Consider the following 22,002-nt stretch of genomic DNA (forward strand, 5'->3'; position numbering starts at 1 on the left):
TTTCATAAATGAAAGCAAGTTCTGGTACTTCTTGGTGCAGGTAAATGCTGTCAGTCATTAGTGGTGGATCAGTAAGACATGATACTCTGCAGTCAAGTAAATAATATTTCTGAAGTGTTTTAGGTTCAGCATCCTGGTTGTAATAAGTACTCTCCAAAATTGACTTCTGTTAACCAGCTTAATTGTTACACACGTATATTTCTTGGAGGATGAGGCCTCAGAAGCTGAGCTACTTCCAACCAATTCCAGCGAATACTTGCAGCTCAGCACAGGTGGCAACTGACATGGAGCCATGTCAGCGCACTTAATGTGTGTGCTGATGTGACTAAGTCCAAAGCCAGCCTCTGTGACTGCTGTTTGTTCTCCTTTCCAATGACTGGTCCTTGTAGTGCTCCTTGGAGAGCAGTGACAACTTGCTGACGGAAACCATGAGGGCAGTTCCAGGTGAATGGACCTCTTGTAGTTATCTCAGAAACATCATATGCGTCACTCACCCAATTCTATGCCCAATGTACCAGCACACAAGTGAACCTGTCTGAGCTATGGTTGCTATAAAAAGGCAGTTGAAAGCTGCATGCAATGTGCAGGATGCTTCAGTGACACAGAGGGATGGAGCTGTCCTACTGCATGATGGGCTCCATCCCAGCTTGCACCCTTCTGTGCTTTATTAGTATAGCAGCAGCCAACATATTTGGTGAGTACGTCCTTTTACTTTGCTCATGTACAGTAGTGTCTGCTCCAGTGATCTTCGTGCATTATTCCAACTAACTGAATAGTGAACTTGAGTCTTGCACATTGCAAATGTAAATGGTGGTTGTGTGATGTGCAGGCTGAATTTAGGCTCCAGGTTAAATCCTAAACTGTGAGGATGTCTACACGATCAAGATTGTCTGAATTTGTAAAATCTGAAATTTGGGTGGAAAAACAAAGTTTTCTGGAAAATATGATGGTCTAGAGAAGAAGCATGTACAGAAAAGGGTGGGATGAAAGTCTTCCATTTCTGTGTCTTATCACTGAATTTAGGCTTTATTCTCAATTTAAGATATTGGACAGTCTGAATGTTATCGTCAGTTCTCTTTGATCTGTTTAAAGATCTTGAGTTTGATAGTCCTGAAGGCAGCAGTGTAAGTCATCCACTAATGTTTTTATTCAAGTACCTTAACAAGCTGTACAAAGCGCTGCACAAAGGGACCTCCACACACCTCAGACCAACTGTCTTACTCATAGCTGAGATGGAAAGGATGTGAGGATTGTCCACGTGTGGACAGCTGTAGTTGAATTAACATAAAATCCCTTACAGTCTTGTGGCAATTTCACATGGGCTTAAAGAGACACTGTAGAACTCACAGAAAAAGTGATAGTTCTCAGGTGCACAGAAAGCACCTGTGGCTCAAATCATTTAAATCACTGAAAATTGGAAAGAATTCAGAACTTATGATGTGTTTGCACTACTATAAATTCAGACCAACTTAATCTGTTCTGTAAAAGAGAACCTACAAAATTTCACTGTTCTCTTAAAGCAGCAGACAAATTTGGTTTGCATTAAGAACAGACTGGAACAAGTGGTGGCTTCAGCAGCTAACCACATGTACTGGTAGAGATTGAGAAGCTCCTAATATGAGCCAGTCTGATGCTAGCTGCTAGATACTGATTCTTTTTAGGTCTTCCTTTGGTTAAGAAGAAATGCCTTTCCTTTTTATTGAATAGTGCCTGTTATTTAACTTTATTTATAACTTTATTGGGTTTCAATAAAGAACAAATACTCAGAAACGCAAATAGTGATGTCCCTCTTGCTGAGGAACGGACTTGGCTGAGGAAAGCGCTGTTTTGTGGAGGTAACTACAACAAACGATGTAAACTGTCGTTGCTCAGTCGAGTTAGAGAGCTCTCACAGTTTCTTGCAGCATCAGTATAGTTCTCAGAATAGTTCTCCTTTATTGTGTTCAACATACATCTTATATACCACTCACTTACAAGCCAGGAATTCCTGTCCCTCTAATCAGTTGATTGGTCTAGCTTCTCCCAAAACACAGTGATAAAGGATGAAAGGTTTCTTAAGTGTGATAAGATTAACAATGCATACAAGCAGAACCTCCTGTTTACCCTTAGACACAAACAGATACCATTTGCTGTCTGTCTTACACTCCAGACTCCCAAGGTTTCACACTGATAGGGTCTATCACGGAGTCTGATAAACTCTTTGCTGACTTGCTCGCAGTTACATCTTCCCCCACAGTACTTCCCACTCAGGTACCAGGAAATGGTACCACGTTGGTATAGAACAGAGATGAATCTAATTAAATACAGGCATGGGAAAAGGCCTCATGAGCACCTCCATCACATACTTATCCTGCACCTGGCAGCATTGCTGGTTTGCTTTGTGCCTTTCTCTGCTGTCGCATACAGAAAGCACAGTGTGGAAATAACCAGGGAGGACTCATAAACTTGGGCTTCCACTGTGCTTCAGTGGTGCTAACAGGGTGTTGATAAGAACAGGCTAATCGTGACATCACACTTAACGTTTACCTTCTTGATGCTTTCAGAGTACCAGACAGATTCTCAGCCATTGCGCCCATGCGAACTTCAGAGGGAAAAGGCTTTTACTGGAGGAGAAGCCTACATCCCTCAATGCTCAGAAAATGGCCAGTTCAGGTAGCTCATCCTTGCTGTAGTTCTGCTGTTTTACTACATAACTTTTCATTGCTGTAGAAATCTTTAGATTCAGTTTTGAAGAGCCACCCTATCAGTGGCTGGAGGGCGAGGAACTCAGAGACTAAAGAGACTTCATAGAGCCGTGTTGCAGATCCAGCCTCTCCTGAATGAATTCCCTGTTGCTGGAATTAATCTGTAGGCTAATAGGTGAATCCAAGAGTAACCACCTAATCTTGCTGCAGATTACTGTGTAATGCAGCTGATGTCTTCCCATTCATACCAGTGAACACGAACCTGTGACCAATGTGCCTGCTGGCATATATGTGCTAAGTTGACGTGAGGAGTTATCCACACTTCTTAAAGACGTGTGGTTGGGTTTCTTCTCAAGATAGCAAAAGAACTAATCATAGAATCAGAGGATCCTTAGGGTTGGAAAAGACTCCAAGATCACCCAGTCCGACCATCCACAAATATTACCCCCTAAACTGTGTCCCCGAGTACCACAACTACATGTTTCTTGAACACCTCCAGGGACAGTGACTCCACCAGCCTGTTCCAATGCTTCACCATTCTTTCAGAGAAGAAAAGCTTTCCAATATCCAACCTGAACCACCTCTGGTGCAACTTAAGGCCATTCCCTCTTGTGCTATTGCTGTTACCTGAGAGAAGATGTTGACCCCCACTTCACCACAACCTCCTTTCAGGGAGTTGTAGAGGGTGATAAGGTCTCTCCTGAGCCTCCACTTCTCCAGACTGAACTATTAGGTAGACCCGGAGGATTTAGCAATACAGTCCTTTCTGATTCTATTATTTGTAGCAAGTACTTGAGCCTGTTAGCCATGGTTTGTGCCCCACACTGACTGAGGACTTCAGAGTTAGCAGAATAAATCTGTTACTCATGTTCTCCTTCAGGGCAGTTCAATGCAGCAGGAATGGGCTTTCCTGTTGGTGTGTAGATGAGAATGGCATCGAGGTACCTGGCAGCAAACAGAATGGATATCCTTTATCTTGTAAGTCAAAGCTTTTTATTTTTGTTCAAAATGTTGATTTTTTTTTAAGTGTTTTAAGACTACATTTAAACTGTTGAAGCGAAGAGCATTTAGACTTAGATGGACTCTATTTTGTTGTTTTCACTGAATCCTTCTAGTGGAGGCTCTAGTCTTACTTTAGGGACGGTCATGGAAACTTGATATTCCTGTATCAGGTGGTCTGTATTCATGAAGATCAAAATAACATCAAATATAAACTTTAACTCATCATATTCACTTACGAATGAATTGGAGAGCTTCAACCTATCTGTGGTGGGTTTCTGGATACCAATTTCCATGACATCAACTCCATCAGTGTCTTGATGCCTCCTGGGTGACAAAATCAGAAGTTTTCCCTCTCAGAAAATTCAGTTGTTGTTTAAAAATAGATGATTCTGAATCCAACAAATAACTTCCTCTAACAGTGTCCCTCTCTGGTGCTGCAGGTTTATCCTTCTGCCAGCTGCAAAAACAAAGAGTCTTGGTGAGTGGCTACATCAACAGCAGTAGCATCTCCTACATCCCTCAGTGCCTGGACTCAGGGGCATTTGATGTGGTGCAGTGTGATGTGGAGCTGGGTCAGTGCTGGTGTGTAGATCAAGAAGGAATGGAGATTTATGGCACCAGGCAGAGAGGAAAGCCAACACAATGTAAGTACTATTCAACAGAACAGTGAGTTTAGTAGGGATGGAAGGTTTGGTGTGAATGAAAGATGGTAAATAAGTACTTTGGGCACTGTAGCCTACACTTATCCTATGGAAGATTGGATGGAGAAATTTCAATTAAGTCCCCTTTTCCTTTGGCTATAGAGAGAACAAGAGACACCTATGTTAGTGTGTTCAGCGTAATGAATCTAGACCACTTCCAATTCCAATGGGATTGTCTGTAGGACATTCAGCACTAATAAACATTACTGTTTTTCCTGTTAGGTCCAGGGGCCTGTGAGATCCGAGACCGCCGCATTCTGCATGGGGTTGGGGAGAAGAGCCCACCACAGTGCTCAGAAGATGGAGAGTTTCTGCCTGTCCAATGCAAGTTTGTCAACACAACAGACATGATGGTTTTCGATCTCATTCATAATTATAACAGGTAAGAGCATAGGCTTCCAAAACAGGGAGGCAGTGCTGCACAGCTCTTAAAGGAAGGATATTATTGCATTTTTTCCCCAGCCCTTTTGCTGTGATTATGTTTGATATTATTTCCCGCTAATGAATAGTCCAAGTAAAAAGCATTTTCCTGTGAATTAAATTTGTTCTTCTGCAGAAGTTTTGTATTCCATCCCTGTAGTGTATTCAGTGTGACTTTGCACAGTAGTGATTACCACTGGGATCTGCATTTGGGAAAGTAGCCATGGAGACCTTTCAGACAAGCAGAAAACAGTAGATGAGACAGATGCAACAGAAAGAGTGAAATTCAGATGTATAGATGAAAGATAATTCCGTACGGAAGGACAGAGAGATAAGTGGCAACACATAAAGAACAAGTTACTCATGACATTGGGAAGACATCTGTCCATTTACACAGTGCTGGAGTTACTCATACAGGTGAGCAAGCAAGAGATAAACAGGGGTGTGACGTACAGACCAGCTTCAGTGACTGGAGCAAGCTGGGGGAGATTTCAAAATGCTGGACCAAATGCTTGTCAGTGGGAGAAGGAAGCCTTTGTCCTTTGGAGGAATAGGGAATTAATGATCATAAATAGAAATAAGGGCTGGGAAAAGGGAACTGCAGAGGGAAGAGGTCTTGAGAAGTGCCCTTGTCTGGGCATCGCAATCAGCACGTTTCTCCAGAGGAGGGCAGTGGAGTAAATGTAATGTCTTGTTCTGCCTTGACTCAGTTTGCAGAGAATGAAGCAGTGCCTTAAATTAATATATTTTGAATCTCTTTTACATTTTTCCTTTATTATACTTTTTTAGTATTTGCTCCCATTGGGAGGTTTGTCTGGAAAAGATCTGCAGGACTGTGCACTTCTGTGTCTGTATAAATAATCATACCAGAACCATTTCACTTCCAGCTGTCTCTTTTTCTAATTATGGCACAGACTTAATCCTTTACTGTCTAATTGGAGTACCTTATGTTGTTAATATATTTATTTTTCACCATATTCGTGCGTGGAATATAACTATTCTGCTCTATAAGCAGCCAGCAAGAGTATAGAGGTGAAGCGACAAGTTCCAAAGCAAAGAACTGTGGCAACTGCAGAGATTAAACCCCTATTTTAACACGTTTTACTTTATTGTTATAACTTTCATCAGGTTAAAGACCTTGATCACTGTCTTACCCCAGTTCAGTGGAGGTTCTGCCCTATTATATTCTTAGAACAGAATCACAGTATATCCTGAGTTGGAGGGGACCCAAAAGTTCAACTGCTGGCTCTGCATAGGACCACCCAAAATTCAAACCCTGTGTCTCAGAGTGTTGTCCAAGTACTTCTTGAACTCTGTCAATTTGATGCCATGGCCACTGCCACAGTGCTTCTCAGGTGCATTGCAGACTGTAGACATTAGGGCAGCCCTGAGGCTGCAGTAGAGTGGCACTGAGATAGAGACTAGTTCTGATCTCATTAAGATTATGGAAGATAATGGGTTTGCTGTAAAATTCTTGTGCTTGTCAACCTTTCTTTTTCTTGATCAGGGTGCCAAAGTGTCCTTCCTTGCTAAAACCTACTCTGACTCCATCATTCTATGAATGCCTTGAGCAGAATATTCCATTTCCTTTTACTGTTTTTTTCCAAATAAGCCACATGTGGCTGGGACATGAGGCCTTTATCATATTTCAGTGCTAAGATATGTCTCTGTAAAATAAAACAGTTGTTTTGGAATGTAGTGAGAATGTCCCACTGGCCATATTGCCCCTGTCCAGTAAATAGTCTGGTAGGTTGCAGAAACCCCAAAGTGTCTGTTGGTTAAGATCACATTTATTATGTTTCTTCCAACTCTGACCTTATCAAGTTTCCTTCCTAAACCACTACTATACTGGAATCTGGCTGTTGTCACTCCTAGAGTATTCTACTGGGAAATGTCATTTCTTCGATCTCCAAAAGTAGGAGTCAGTCTCACTTGTAATACATTAGAAACCTTTCCTCTTTAATCCATGGAATCATTCTCTCTGAATGAAAAATGTTAGTGATGTTTTTATCAGCTTTTATGCTTAGTTCAGCGCAGAAAGCCTATATAGCATGGAGGTAAAGGGAGCAACCTGTTTGTTTAGGCCCTCAGCCACGCTGTGCGCATTTGTGGAAGGAGCTAATGAATGGCTGTTGTAATAACATTAGGCCAACACGTGCCTATTCAACTCTCTTTGACAGGCTTTTGATGGTGAGAACAGAATTGGAAATGAATACTGGGGGCTGGGTATGTGCATAGGAAGGATAAGGAATCTTCTGAAGGGAGATCTTACTGTAGTGTGCTTGGTTAAAAAACGCAGGAGACTTGTTAGTCTACTGGAGTGCTGATTTGGATCATGTTGGAGTCTGGGCGACACATGCAGATCAAAGGATTGTCCCATGGTTTTGAGCCAGTCAGCAGATGCTTTGTTGCTGTTGTCAGTGGGCCTCCCTGGGCACTTCACAAGAGGCTGCTTTTCCTTCCAGGCTCCCAGCGGCTTTCCAAACCTTCAGCTCCTTCCGGGAGACATTCCCAGAGGTCTCTGGGTACTGCTACTGTGTGGACAGCCTGGGGAGGGAGCTTGCAGACACTGGTGAGTGCCTCCCAACACCTCAGCTTCACTGTGTTAATTCCCAAGCAAAAGGACAAATAATAAGTATCAGACTTCAGTTTCGTTTGACATCCGAGTGCATTCTTGCAAACACACAGACCAGTTGATATGACTTTCATAACATTCTTTCACTCAAGGTGAACCCATTCTTTGGAAACTCCAGCCAGCAGCAAACAGAGTCAACCCTGCCCTCCTTAAGGTGCTGGAACAGGATTTTTGCATCCCACCCTCTGTCTATCTTAGAAGGCTGGATTCTATTCAGTGTCCAATCGCCAATGTGGAGGAATATAAAAAAGACATGGAAGTTGAACTATTTTCTTCTTGCTCTGATGATCTTTTCCTGTTTTCTTATAGGCTCGGGTTACCTTTCAGGCATATTAGTAGTTGATGGGAGATTTTACTGAGCAGAGTTTTATTTTCCAATGTAAATAAATGAGGAGGTTGAACGCTCCTAAATCCACTTCCTTAGATATTTCTGTTAAAAAAATTGAAGCAAAAAAAATAAAATAAAAATAAAAAAATTAAAAAACGACAACAAAAACCCTTGGGAAAAATGCAGAACGTGATGGATTAAAATTTACATGGTAGATGAGAACTTCAGTATTTAATTCCCATGAGTATGAGAAGTTCTCCTAAAATCTGAACTAAACTAAGCTAATCTAAACTCAGAAGAGCTACTGCATATCTTTTCATTTGCTTAATTTAGTCAACCAAAATGGTCAGGAATTGTTTTTTGGAATCATCAGTGATATAATTGCATAGTTTCAATGTCTCTACTGCAAAGTGAACCACAACCACAGCCCAGTGCTGGTTACTGGATGTTCCTTGTTGATGGAGATGAGTGATGACTGGGCACTCAGCATCGTCTTGTGTGGTGCATTGCATTAGAGTAATGAAGCCTAAGTTCACATTTGGGCCAGTTTATAGGCCTGGTTTTCTTTTTCCTAATACATTTCCAGTTCTGCTCCTCTAGTGCAAAGCAGATGACCGCTGTCTTAAAATGAGACCTCTATTTCCCAGGCCTGGAGCTGCTGCTCGATGAAGTTTATGACACTATTTTCTCTGCACTGGAGCCTGCCCGTACGTTCACAGAGACCAGCATGTATCGGATCCTGCAGCGGCGCTTCCTGGGAGTCCAGCTGGCCACCTCTGGCCGCTTCAGATGTAAGTAGTGCCCAGCTGACTGAAGACAGTAATTTTGGGGTTTATATATGACAGCTGCCACTGTGGAGAGTTGTTCTGATGGCCTCTTGCATTTAAGCATATAGTAAGAATCAAGATCCTTCCATTGAAGCTGACTTTTAATCTCTAGGCTGTAGATCCTTAGCATCAGATTGTTTTTAACCTATGAAGAAAGCTTTTTTGAGGTTTGCGTTAATTGAAAGCCAGTGAACTCTGTAAAGGTCTTTCTTCGAGATTCTGGAGGTAGATCTGATGTTTTATTACACTTAAAAGACTGAGAAAATGCTTCTTAACTTACTACTCTACAGTCAGAAGTAGGAAGGATCTTACACTGGCCACAGCGTTCTCCATCCCCATGAGACTATACATGAGGTTGCAGTGCCTGAGCCAGCAAAGCTGAGCTTCTGGATCTGCCCTTGGGGACGATCTTTGCGCTGGGGCAGGCAGGCAAATGAGGAGAGCTTCCCTGCTGGTGGGCAATGAGCTCTGCAGGGCAAGCAGTAGGTGCCTCCTTCCTTGCACCAGAGCCTTGCAGAACTGCCTTGTCGGGGAGAGTTTGTATCTCCTGGTGTGGTTCTTCATCCTCCTATCCAAACTCCTCTGGTGTTGGCATCTGACTCTCACTAAGGAGTCACTGGTCAGATACCAATGGAGGTCTTCCAGCCACGTGGGTCATACAGTTTTTCTATTTCTGCGACAAGCTATCATTCTGGGAAGTCTGGAAAGCATCTTCCCCCTCTCAATGCTCAGTGCCATGAAGCAGACTGTGCCTGTAGATGGAGGTGGTTCAGTAGGAATGAAGCTGTCACAGCCACCAGATGGAGATGTGACCACACTGGTTAGCCACTGACTGTGGTGCTCCGGTGAATTACCCAGGATTTACACCACTACCTGAAGCCGAACACATTATGTGCTGCCAGGAAAGCTGTCGGACTCCATGGATGAAGGGTTTGTTCTGTTGTGATGCTGTAACTACCTCAGCCTGATAGTTGAGCAAAGTGGAAATGCTCTGGAAAGTGAGAAATGTTTAGGCTTTGGGATTATATCTTTATGGAAAAGAGCAAAGCTTCTGTTGGAAGCTGAGGCTGGTGTTAGAAGACCGTAAGTCATATCAGAAAGTGTGCTTCACTGCCATTCTGCCCAGTTTGGCAGGAACAGAGGCTTCTGTTCCCTGCACAGAGGTATGAAAGAAATTGATGGTCTCAGCACAAATCCCTGCGATTAGATATGGAGCTTGTTGCAGGAGCAGTACCTCATTCTCACTGGAAGCACTGCACATGCTTGTGTCTCTGCCTCCCATGCTGCACATTTGTTTCTGCTGACCACCTTTTCTTTTGCATTAATGGCCAAAACTCTCTGAGTGAGTGATGCTACTCCACCATCTTCCTTTGATAATGGCTGAAAAATGAGTTGAGGTTCATGTAGTTTTCAGAAATTAATATCTACAGAAGAAAACCATGGAATTGATTCACTTGGGTGAAAGAGGATGGAGAATTTCTGTCTTGAGCTGGTACTTGAAGTTTCAAGAAATTAAACCTTTTTTTTTTTCTCCAGGCTTGATAAAAATAAGCAAATGATTGAATCAAGCATAGATGGCTCTGAAACCTTAAGCTTTTCCTCCTCTTTTCTTCTAGGCCCCTCAAAATGTGAAGTTGAACGTTATGCAGCCCAGCGCTACCAGCATGCCTACATCCCATCATGTGACAGTGATGGGGGATACACAGCAATGCAGTGCCAGCAGGGGGGACAGTGCTGGTGCGTGGACACCAAAGGGCAGGAGGTCCAGGGCACGAAGAGACGAGGACAGCCCCCAGCCTGTGGTATGTGCAAGGTTTGGAAAAGGGGAAAATGCTAGCAGGCAGCACTGCCTCACTTATCCATGTATGCTTTCAGTTCAAACTGGTCCCATTCACCTTCACCCTCTAAACTCTTCATCTACTGTGGGAATTTTGTGTATGATTAAAAAAATGAAGAAGCAATTCCCTTCTTAGGTCTTGACAGATTGTGGTGCTCATAAACTGGTATCCAAATACATCAGTGCTGTTAAGAAACAGATTTGAATGAATTATTAAATACCATATTAGTTTAATTTTCTTTTATGATCTGCCTTCAGCCTTTTAGTTTTTCATACATTGAGATAACCTATCCCTTGACTCTAGGGGATTCTAGGCCCACTATCATAGAATCATTAAGGTCAGAAAGACAGTATAAGATCATCTAGTCCAACCATCAATATCTGTCATAGTGTAAGCAAAGGTGATGTTTTGGGCTACCCTGTTGCTTTGGTGATATGCTACTGAACTTCTGTCTCTCTCATTTGAATTTTTTCTTTCCTATATTTCTTTCATACTTGACCATGAAAATTGTCAAAAATTATTTAGAGAAGGTGTCTGAATTTGTGCTTTGAGAGGTATTTCATTAAGAATCCATCATCAAATCAGTGCTCCAAATGGAAATGACAGCAGAAATGTTGAATGGCCGGAGGGGAGGAGGAAAGCTAAAAAACCTTTGCTCCAAAGTGTGCTACCTCAGTGTTCAGGATTGTGCCAGAGGGCTGGGGCACAATGTCTTTGGGGAAGCTCATTTCTCTGCCTACAAGACGCAGTGGTACCATGCAGATAAAGAAAGCAGGAATCTACCCTGGGTGGAATGATTGCAAGTTACTCAGCATGCTCCAGGCACAGACAGGCTTACAATAAAATGAAAATGTTCTCATGCCTCCAAGGCTGATCACCAAGGATATTGCAAGGAAGCCTCCGAGAGGCCTCACCATATGTTGGGGCTGGTTGTTTTCTCTTCACATGTGCTTTGCTGAGCTTTCCTGATAATTTTTCGGGGGGCATCACTTGGGGCTGCTTGCAGCTTTTATTGGCAGACTCAGGAAATTTAAGCAGGGAATATTTCTGTGGAGGTTTTTTAGGCTAACCCCGAGAAGGTACTTCATGAGAATATAGTTGGAGTCTCTGGCCAGCCAGCTACATGCCATGTGCGTATCTCCTCTGCTCTGTTTTATTTCTTTGTGATTTCTTTGCTGTTATTCCCAGCACTGCTCACATTGGAAGAAGCAGAGATGTAGGTATGGGGAGCACCTCAGGTCACACAGGCAACAGGATAGGAACATACTCCTTTTCAGACACTACAGTAAATTCACCCCAGCAGTGCTGTTCTGTTTATTCCTCGTCATTTTACTTTGATTCAACAGTGAGTAGGAGGGCAGAGCATTTAACAACTCTGTTCCTACATTTGCTTTCAATTAGCATACTTGGGGATTGTGGCTTACACTAACTTATTGGTCCCTAGAGGAGTGTTCTTCATCCCTGTTACCAAGAGCTAGCACTGAACGCAGGAGGGGTCCATCCTACAGAAAATGCCTTTACAAAGGAAGCACTGTGTTGGACTCTAAGCCCATGCCAAGAACTATGGCACAGAGCAAAGGTTCTAAAAGGAGGAGTGAGAAAGATGCTGGTCACAGAGCCTCGGATTACTTGCTAACCTATTTGAGCAGCTTTAGGATTTCTAGCTTCTGTCCTCACTGCTAGCACTGTTAGTTTTATAATATTGCCTGAAAATGAAATGCATGAGGAATGGGGATGGGGGTGCAGAATAGAGATGGAAATGCAGGTGGAGGTGGAGACATCCTAAGGAATGTTATATCATACAAAATCTCTTTGTTCACTGTCTTGTCTCCAATGGTGTCTGCAGTCGTTTTTAGGGACAAAGAGTAAGAAGGAGTCACCTTCCAAGTATTTGTCTAGTTCCTCTTTAACCTTTTATCCTTCCTAGAATCCTCTAGTAATATGTTTCATAATCATAGTTATGTGCTCTACTTCTTGCTTGAGTCTTTATAACTACAAAGTCTTTCATTTTTCTTCTTTCTTTTGAGCATTAAGTGATTTTTTTTTCAGAGATCCTTCATCAGGGATGTGTGCAGAGTGACTTATTGCCATTACTGTCTGCGTATGAGTGTACAGAGACTTGACTGGATAGAGGCACCTGTGACATAGCTCACTTGAGATGTGGGTAGCCAGCAATGCTAGGATCTGTTGGTACCCTCAGATCCCTGATGTTTACTTTTGTTGAAGTTTTATGTTTTATTCTCTCATTTAGAGCCCAATTTTGAATGCAATCTGATCGTTGGCACTCCATTACTGCCAATTTTAACAATTCATTTTCTAAACTCATGTACTGAATTCTTCACTATGAAACTATAAAGATCCAGGTAGGAAACATCCATACATTTCTCGTTAGTGAGCACTCATTGAAATGACTCTTTCTTTCTTTACTGTAATCTATTTCCCTTTCTCTTGTCCACATATTGCATCTGAATCAAGTGTAATTTTTATTAGAAGTAGGCCTCCTGTCAAAGTATTAATGTATTTGAAAAAGACTATCTATAGTTTCAGCCATAAAGGTTGGAGTGAGGATTTGCACTGGAAAATAACATAACAGAAAGAAAAAAAAAAAAAAAGACCAAGAACAGTAAATTCAGACACAATGAAAGATGTTTGTCTTGAATGGAAAAGTTTATTTCTACATTACGCTTAGCAACATTCTAAATTTCTTTATCAGTATGATTGATGCTTAGTTGGGGATCTAGAGGCAAGTTAAAGTATGCTCAGAAGCATTTATTGGGACTACTTAAAAGGCATCTATAGAGTAGTAAGTTTTGGAGTTTCATGAATTTGTACTTTTTACCTTTTTTTTTTTAGGTGAAGAACAAATGTGCATCTCTGAGAGACAGCGGGCCTTGTCAAGGATCTTTTATGGCCCTGCTGGGTACTTCAGCCAGTCCGATTTATTTTCCACACCAGATGTACAGTCAGAGAAAAGAGCTGGCTTCTCAAGACCCTGCCCTCCCTCCTTCAAAGAGCTGTTTCTGGACTCTGGATTGTCATCTCCAATCGTGCAAAGTCCCTATGCCAGCCAGATTCCTGGGCTAGAATCCATCCTTAGTGAAGCCATCTCAGGAATGTTCCCATCAAGGGAACTGGCTCAAGTGGCATTGCGATTTACTGCCAATCCAAAACGCTTCCAAGAAAACCTCTTTGGAGGAAAGTTCTTGAAGAATATGATCCAGTTTAACTTCACTGGGGCACTTGGCACTAGTGGCAAATACAGCATTGGGCAGTTTTTCACACAGGAAGATGCAACCGAGAGGAATAGTAGCCAAGGCCTTCTGCAGTCAGCTGTGGCCTTTCCATTGGAAATATCAAAGGAGAGCTCCATTTTGAGTCAAGCTCTTGTAGACAGCTTTGGCCGCACAGTAACTCTTCAGGACAATCAGAATATGATTAAATTCCTTTCTTCTGTCCTGGAACTTCCAGAGTTCTTTACTTTCCTTCAACAAGTGATTTCTGTCCCCAGAAGCATTGCTGAAGATTTAGGTGAAGTGGTGAAACTAGCACTGGGATCCAAAGACTGTGGTGAGGAGACAAGGGACCTGTTTGTTCCAACGTGCACCAAGGAGGGGAGGTATGAGGAAGTTCAGTGCTATGCAGGAGAGTGCTGGTGCTTGGACACTTCAGGTAAAGAAGTACCAGGCTCAAGAGTTCAAGGTGAACGCCCAAGGTGTCCCTCTGATTGTGAGAAGCAAAGGAGAAACTTGCAGAACCTGAAACAAAGCCTGTCTGCAGGATCAGATCTTTTTATTCCCTCTTGTACCAAGAATGGCAACTTTCTGCCACTTCAGTGTTACGGGACAAATTGCTTCTGTGTTGATTCGAATGGAAAGACTATTCCAGGAATAAGAGGAAATATTGGAAAACCCATAAAATGTAAGTTCTGGGAATTGGGAATTTTAAAAGTATCTATTTATAATATCTATTTAAAGATAGTTCTTTACTTTGTTGGAATTTCATGATTTATTTCTTCATATTTGGTTGTTTCTGAAAATGTATAAATGATTGTCCCCTAACACAAAAGAATGTTATCCCTACAGTTGAAGGGGAATTAAGGGAAATAAAGTGTATTTAAACTTGGTACCCTAAGTCTAAGGGAGACAGTCCCTTTTTCTTTCAGTATGTAAGACAGGTATACTCACAGCAGATAGCCTGAGATCTTGTTATGTGCCACTGACATCTGTCTCTACTTAAATATGTAGTATAGTGTGCATATCATCTCCAATACCCGTGAGATACAGAGCATCTGTATGCCCCTAGCCAAGTGAAAACCTCTTCTGCTTCCAGGACAAAGTAACTTATGTAGCACTGCCTCATTCTTGTCCTGAGAGCTGAAGTGATTTAATGCTTTAAACCATGAGCTTCTTTTGGCTTAGGAGTGTATCTTTAACTTGGTAGACCATCATAGGAGACCAAACATAAAAGATATATACAAAAGCTAATTGATTTCTCATAATGACTGTATAGACAGATCAGAAATGAGTGAGTCAGAAATGACTTGTCAGGCACACTTTGGTATTGTGCCTTGCTTACAGACTATCAAGTGCCTCTTTTAATCTTCTATTAATGTAATACAAAGGAAAAAGGAAGCACACAGAATCATGGAATGGCTTAGGTTGGAAGGGACATTAAAGATCATAAAGTTCCAGCAGTTCCAGCCCCATAGGCCAGGGTTGTTTGTCTTTCATGGTTCTGTGAACTGAAAACAGTACATCAACAAGAGGAACAGCCCAAGAGAAGATCCTGTTTCTTGCATTGGGAGGAATAGTAGAGTAACCAGCATATGATACAGTATAGACACAAAAGGAGCTCTTTTGAATAGCAGTTTGTAGAAGTACTGGCCAATTCATCACCATGTTCTAGGTTGGTAGGAGATTGATTTGTAGCAGTGCATCTGGAGTGCAGCTAAAAATAAACAGTTTTATAATGCTGTGGTGTGCAAGGGGTGAGCTCCTGTGTTCTGCCATGTTTGTAGAACTGCTGGATGGCAAAATGAGATTTGGCTCTGGAGGTGGCAGAAAAACGTTCCAAAAGAAAACTCATTCATGCCTGCATTCTGAAGGATGGCATTTTTACATTCAGCTATGACATTCATTGCAGAGTAGAAAGACAGGACAACGTGACTGAAAATTCTGGTAAAGTTCAAGAGGAAATAAAGTCAGTATTACCCTACTATTCACATCATTTATCTTGCAATGACTGGCTGAAGAAAGATCAACTACCAGATTTTCTAGTGCATCTGAAAATGCTTACTTGATGTGATCAGATTCAGGAAGCTGTTTAGGGCATGAAACTCCTGTCTCCCTGGTAAGAACTACAAGCATCTAATCAGATTTTGTTTAAATTTCTGAATACACCTTTAAAGGTTCATACGCCTTTAAGAATCTTATTCTGGCCCAACATAGCAGAAATGGTTGCCCTTAATAATGGGCCAAAAATGTTGTTTTGGGGACAAATGAGAAGCATCAGTAATAGTGTTCATGGCATAACCGTGAGAATGTTCAGGTTGCAGGTATTGTATGTCTTCTCTGCATTCATAAGATGTGCTATGCATGTTTTTCATTTCCTCAGGCCCCAGTGCTTGTCAAATCACAGCTGGACAGGAGTTTCTAAAGACTCTGAAGCTCCTGTTGTCAGACCCAAGTTCTCTGACTCAACTCTCCAGCATTTACCTACCCCAGTGTGATACTGATGGTGCCTGGAGGCAAGTGCAGTGCAGTGGTCCTCCTGAGCAAGCTTTTGAGTGGTATGAAAGGTGGATTACAGAGAACAACGAAGGCAAAACTCTGCCCATTGCCAATCTATTGAACATTCTAATTGGATATAAAAATGCATCTTCCAAAGGTTATTCAGGTTTTATTGAAGCTTTGTATGAGACTGGGCACCAGAATGTCTTCCCAGCTTTCACCTCATACTCATCCTTTGCTGATCTTCCACCTGAAATACTGGAGGGAAATTTGACCTCTGCATCTGAGAACATTTTATTGGATCCATACACGTTCTGGCAGCTTCTGAATGAGGAGTTTACCTATTACCCAGGAGCCTATGCTGATTTCAGTGCTCCATTAAGCCACTTTGAGCTTCGTGATTGTTGGTGTGTTAACAGCAATGGGGAAGAACTGCAAGGAACAAGGGCAGAAGTGAACCAGGTACCGACATGTAAGTAACAGAATTGCTGGCATACAAATAGAAGTTTTTCTGGTCTTTGATTTTATACCACAAGAGAAAAATTCCTTTCATGCGCAGTGAAGTAGGAGATAATGGGCTAGGGAAAGATTATTGATAGTGCCATTATCACTGACCACCTGAGGAGAGAAAACTCATTTTTGGAAAATAAATGGTCTCTCTTCTTTGGCAATATGGATAAATGAAGTCCTATATCAGGGAGTGTAGTTATATACTGCAAGGTGCTTATCCAGATACCAAAGGATACTACAAAGCTAGAAGCACTCTGTGAAGACTCGTAGGGAAAACTGACTGCTAAACTAACTGATGTAAAGGAATTCCAAGAACGCCTTAACACTATAGAGGAGGAATTTTATTCACTGTTTCCTGTTATTCTTGTTATTCCTGTTACCTATATACCATATAGGTATGCCCTAGAAGTCCAACAGGATAAGAGTGAGGCCATCACTGATATTTGGTAAGCCCTCTGTTTAGAGCATCTCCACCAGAGCTGTTGATCCTTCATTGGAGTTGTTTCCAGCAGACAAACTAGATTATAAATGGAGTTGTTGAAACCATAAATCATTCATATCATGTAGTAATTTTCCAGCTGGAAGAAAGAGTGGGCAAGGAGTGGTGAAGAAACCAGTTCTGTGGGCAGAAGAGAAATATAATAAAAGAGATTAGCAGAGTTATTTCAGCAGAAAAGCTTCCACTAAACTGTTTCATTGTTTCAGTGTGTTTAACTGCCAACTATCCAAGTCTGGAGATGTCTGGAAAGAATAGGTCAACTTCCCTCTGCTTTCTACAGGTCCTGGTATATGTCAAAGTATTCAGCAAGAAGCTGTGAAATTTATAGAGGAGACAGAGCAACTAATCCGAGCCTCAAACACTTCCCACTTCCCTTTTGGAGAGAGCTTCTTGATGGCAAAGGGAATGCAGCTCATGGACAGTGACCTCCTACGTTCTACTCGGCCCTACGAATCAGAGATGATGATCTCTGAGAAGTTGTTATCAGGCAGTGACTATGCTCTCCAGCTGGCTGCACAATCAGGTGGGGGGAGAGGGAGATGAGGACTTTGAATTAAAAGGATAAAGTCTAGGATCTGTGGAAGAGTGCTGTATGGCAAATTCAACTTTGCTGAAAGACGAGAGCAACTCAGCAAATGTTGCTTAATGGTCAATTAACCTAACCCAAGAGCTGATTTCAATTGTCTTGTATGAAGAAAAGTTGAGGGAGTTGGGCTTGCTTAGTTTGGAGAAGAGAAGGCTCCAAGGAGACCTGATTGCAGCCTTCCAGTACTTGAAGGGAACTTACAAGCAGGAGGGGGACCAACTCTTTACACAGTCTGCTAGTGATAAGACAAGAGAGATTGGCTTTAAACTAAAATTGAGGGATTTAGGTTGTATATTAGCAAAACACATTTTTTACTGAGAGGGTGATATGGCATTGGAACAGGCTGTCTGGAAAAGCTGTGGATGCCCCATCCATGGAGGTGTTCAGGGCCAGGTTGGTTGGAGCCCAAGGCAACCTGGTCTAGTGGGTGGCAACTAGCCCATGGCGGGATGTTACAAATAAATGGTCTGTAAGGTCCCCTCCAACCTAAGCCATTTAATGATTCTTTGATATGTATGACACCTTGCATAGTTAAGATATGGGTACTCTATCTACCTTCAGTGTTTGCAAATATGTACTTTTAAGATATCTTTTCTTGTTTTGGCCACCAATGTCTTTCTCTTACTCATATTTTACAGTCTTGCATTTCTACTGGCAGAATCACTTTACATTGAAAGGTTTTGCTGGAGAAGCTACGCAGCTGGGATTTCATCCCTACATCCCACAGTGTGATAGCCTGGGAAACTGGGAGCCAACTCAATGCTATGAGAGCACAGGTGAGCTACCCCTCACAAAATACTCTAATTTAAAAAATAGAAAACCTGTATTCTTGTAGCCAAACCAGAAGGAGGTGGATAGGTGAGCTATATGATGGGTGAAAAATTGATTGGAATGAGTGACTCAAGTGACAGTTCATCAGGTTTCAAAAATCAATGTTCAGTTGCTTGCTGCTAGGAGTGTTCCTCAGAGGTAAACTCAAGAATCAGCAATTGTTTAATGCTTCTGCTAATGATTTGTTAATGATCAAGACAACAAGATGGAGTACACTCTCAGCAAATCTATGCATTACAGGAAATTGCTGGGAATAGATGTTATACTGTACAATTTGCAATAGAAGGTTCTTACCAGAGGTGCTAAGTTTCCATTCTCAGCGCTGCTCAGAAGTATGGTCTATTTTTCTCTGGAAATCAGAATTAACTGTGTCTGCAGCTTAGTGACCACTTCCTGTGGTGACGCAGTGAGTCAAAATCCTCCAGGAATGCAACAAATTTAAACAGGAATACTGCAATACAGTATCCACAGTAAATCTGTTTTTCTTCCCTGGGCAGGTCATTGCTGGTGTGTGGATGAAAGAGGACGCTATGTTATGGATTCTTTGGTTTCACGCTCAGAGGAACGTCCCAAATGTCAGTTGGCTTTTCTTCTTAAGTGTCTGTGCTTACCTATTCTTAAAAGTTTTAATTTTTATTGAAAATTCTAGCATGCTATGTATGAAGAGAGGCTTGTTTTTAACCAGTGTAAGAGAAAGGAGACCTTTGTTTTTAATTTTGCTCATGTCTTTTATTTCATTATGTATGAATTTGGCTCTCATGATTTGGGAATTGACCCCCTACTGTTGTTACCTGACAGCGATCAGATGTCCCCTGCCTGACACTGCAGCAAAGCCTCATGTAGATAAGCAAAGGAGATGGAGGCGTGCCCCTTTCTCTATGTTGGGTTTGAGAACTTCATTTTATTTTAGCACGCATACGTATGTTCTCCCTCTTGTAGGTCAGACGTCATGCCAGAGATCTCGAGCCAATGCCTTAATCTCCAGCTGGAGACAGAGTGGCTCAAAGCTGGATGCCTCTGCAACTGATCTGTTTGTCCCCTACTGCCTTGAGGTAATTTAGTGTGGCTGAGGAAAGGTGTATCAAAACCTTCCTGGTTTTGCTACAACCATGCTAAAGACCCACAGAGATTCAGTCGAAGCTCACTAAGTATCCCTTTGTGCATTCTTATTAAGCTGAATGAAAAGGGTTCAACAAAACAAAAGGGAGGTTTTCCCTCCATAAATCAGTCCACGATGCTCTTGAAATTTGCCAGCGAGTGATGTAGAGCCCTGAGCTGGGGAAGGAAAGAAATTTCAAACCAAGGTCATACCAGAAGTTAATCCCAGTGAGCTTTCAGTCTACGTACTGCTCCTCTCAGGACCTGATATGAGTATTTTAGTATTTTGTTTTTCTTCTTAACATGCATTAAAGGACAAAAATAAATATAACCAAATATTTTAACCAGGCTTTTGGGATATGAATGCTAGTGTGTCTGTGTTAGTATATGTTGCTCTGCAATGACATGTAACTGATATTTCTTAGACAGGAGAATACACCGTGCTACAGAGATCTTATGCAAATACTTGGTGTGTAGATCCTGAGTCAGGAGAAGTATTTCAGCCTGGCAACAAAGATTCAGATGGCAATCCTGAGTGTGAGTAATGTTTTACCCACAGGCTGTGATGGCACTGGTAATGTCTCATGCTTTGCTGCATGTGTACTTCTGCACTTTCCTTTTTGGAATGATTCCCATGGAAATACGGAGGTCTTATGGTTGGATTCCTCAATGATAAGTTCATGCAAGTACAGTCTTTGAGAGGATAGCTGAAAATAGTTACCATTTACTTTCATAACAAGAAACAAAGCAGTGTTCAAAAACTGATTAATAACCTATGTTCTCTTTATATTCATGCCACTGCAGAAAAGTTTGCAGGCTCATGAGTTTTCAGGATGAATTCTGAGCTGTAGGAGCTGAACGACATGCAGTAGGAGAGCAACAGAATCACAGCTTTGAGTCCATTTAACATGGTCCTTGACTGCTCTGTGCAGAGTGATTAAATCTATATTATCTTTATGTTATCTTCAAATAGAGATAGAGGTTGTTCTTCAAATAAAGGTGGAACTGTTGAGCTCTCATCAGAGATGGAAGATCTTATACTAGGATTCTGTGATTCTGTGAAAATTCCCCCAAAAGGCTGGAGAAACCCTGCTCAGAGAAATTGAGATGCCCAGTAGGAGTTAATCCCCTGGCTCTGCTCTGTGTTTCTTTCTTCAGTTCCTCAGCTAGTGATTTTCTGATTTCCATCTCCCATAGAAAATTTGGGAGAATAATCTTCAGGCTTCAAGCAAAATTTCTACCAGAACATCCATGTCAAGAGCAGATAATTGCTGAGGATGGGATAGCAAATTAGTACCTTAGTCTGACCCAGCAAGTCTGCTCAGCTCTTCTTATAGATAACCTACTGATAGAAGTCTGGTTGTAGATGTGCAGCATACCAGATGGGAGATAAGTAACTGTGTTGCCTGAAGAAATAGTAGTTGAATATTTGTTACCTGAATCACTACCCAAGTTTACTCCAACACTTGTGGATTAACAAAATTGGTGAATATCAATTTTATTGGGGTGAATGTTTTGGATCTTCTTGGGTTTGGATGGTTCCTCAAGCACACGTCACTGTTTTGTTTATTTGTGAGAAATAATAACAGTTGCTGTTTATAAAAGCATATGTGTGAGGTTATGTTGTAACATTATTAAATATTCTTATCATATCTTTTACTTTTTTTCCACCATTTTCGTGGTACAAATTCATACAACATGCACTACAGTCTTTAGGAAAAAAGTGTATGTTGTCTAGTGCATCTAAAATTACACATATTTCTAAATAAGTTATTGCTATATTCTATTTTTCAGATGATCAGTTTGTCTTCTATTCTGCATCTTGCAACAATCTTTCTCTCTTTAAAGGTCCTAGTTTCTGTAATATGTTGGAGTTGAGAACTAGTTTACGAGAAGCTGGGAAGGGTTACATTCCAAAATGTGAAGAGCCCAGTGGGATATTCTCACCTGTGCAGTGCACCCAGGATGAAGAAAGCTGCTGGTGTGTGTTTGACAATGGAGAAGAGGTACCTGGGACACGAGTAAGCGGAGGAAGACCTGCATGTGAAAGTGAGTTGCTGCTCTGCAAGTTTGACTCTGGAACCTGAGCCAAAACTACATTTTACTAGTATTTTGTTATGTTTAAGCTTCTTTTTTCAGACTGTTAGAGAGATTTTTGCTCAGGTGGTATGATCATCTTTGTGTTATAGTAGACTTCTGAGCTACCTGGACATAGTGTCCCCTTTTCCTCAAGTGCTTTGTCAGGAGAAAGAAGAAGGGAACGAATCTTTGACTCCTCCTAATTCATAAAATTGGTTAAATATAAGAGCTGTTA

The 22,002-nt window shown here is 41.6% G+C and overlaps 1 protein-coding gene across 3 annotated transcripts in view; it reads left to right on the forward strand.

Annotated features, from left to right (window-relative positions):
- The first annotated feature begins 596 nt into the window (after positions 1-596).
- TG (thyroglobulin) overlaps positions 597-22,002 on the forward strand; it is a 162,251-nt gene continuing 140,845 nt past the window's right edge. For all 3 annotated transcript variants that reach the window (XM_042868995.1, XM_042868996.1, XM_042868997.1), the window contains exons 1-16: positions 597-694; positions 2,544-2,652; positions 3,565-3,662; positions 4,127-4,330; positions 4,610-4,769; positions 7,273-7,379; positions 8,418-8,561; positions 10,214-10,399; positions 13,289-14,353; positions 16,049-16,636; positions 17,454-17,696; positions 18,398-18,535; positions 19,088-19,165; positions 19,530-19,642; positions 20,114-20,225; positions 21,537-21,737. In XM_042868995.1, coding sequence (XP_042724929.1) covers positions 610-694; positions 2,544-2,652; positions 3,565-3,662; positions 4,127-4,330; positions 4,610-4,769; positions 7,273-7,379; positions 8,418-8,561; positions 10,214-10,399; positions 13,289-14,353; positions 16,049-16,636; positions 17,454-17,696; positions 18,398-18,535; positions 19,088-19,165; positions 19,530-19,642; positions 20,114-20,225; positions 21,537-21,737 — 3,631 coding nt within the window. In that variant the 5' untranslated portion in view covers positions 597-609. The remainder of the gene's footprint in view (positions 695-2,543; positions 2,653-3,564; positions 3,663-4,126; positions 4,331-4,609; positions 4,770-7,272; positions 7,380-8,417; positions 8,562-10,213; positions 10,400-13,288; positions 14,354-16,048; positions 16,637-17,453; positions 17,697-18,397; positions 18,536-19,087; positions 19,166-19,529; positions 19,643-20,113; positions 20,226-21,536; positions 21,738-22,002) is intronic.

Source organism: Lagopus leucura, unplaced genomic scaffold, assembly GCF_019238085.1.
Source record: "Lagopus leucura isolate 7727_CA_CO unplaced genomic scaffold, USGS_WTPT01 Super-Scaffold_100002, whole genome shotgun sequence".
In the NCBI taxonomy this organism is placed as follows: domain Eukaryota; kingdom Metazoa; phylum Chordata; class Aves; order Galliformes; family Phasianidae; genus Lagopus; species Lagopus leucura.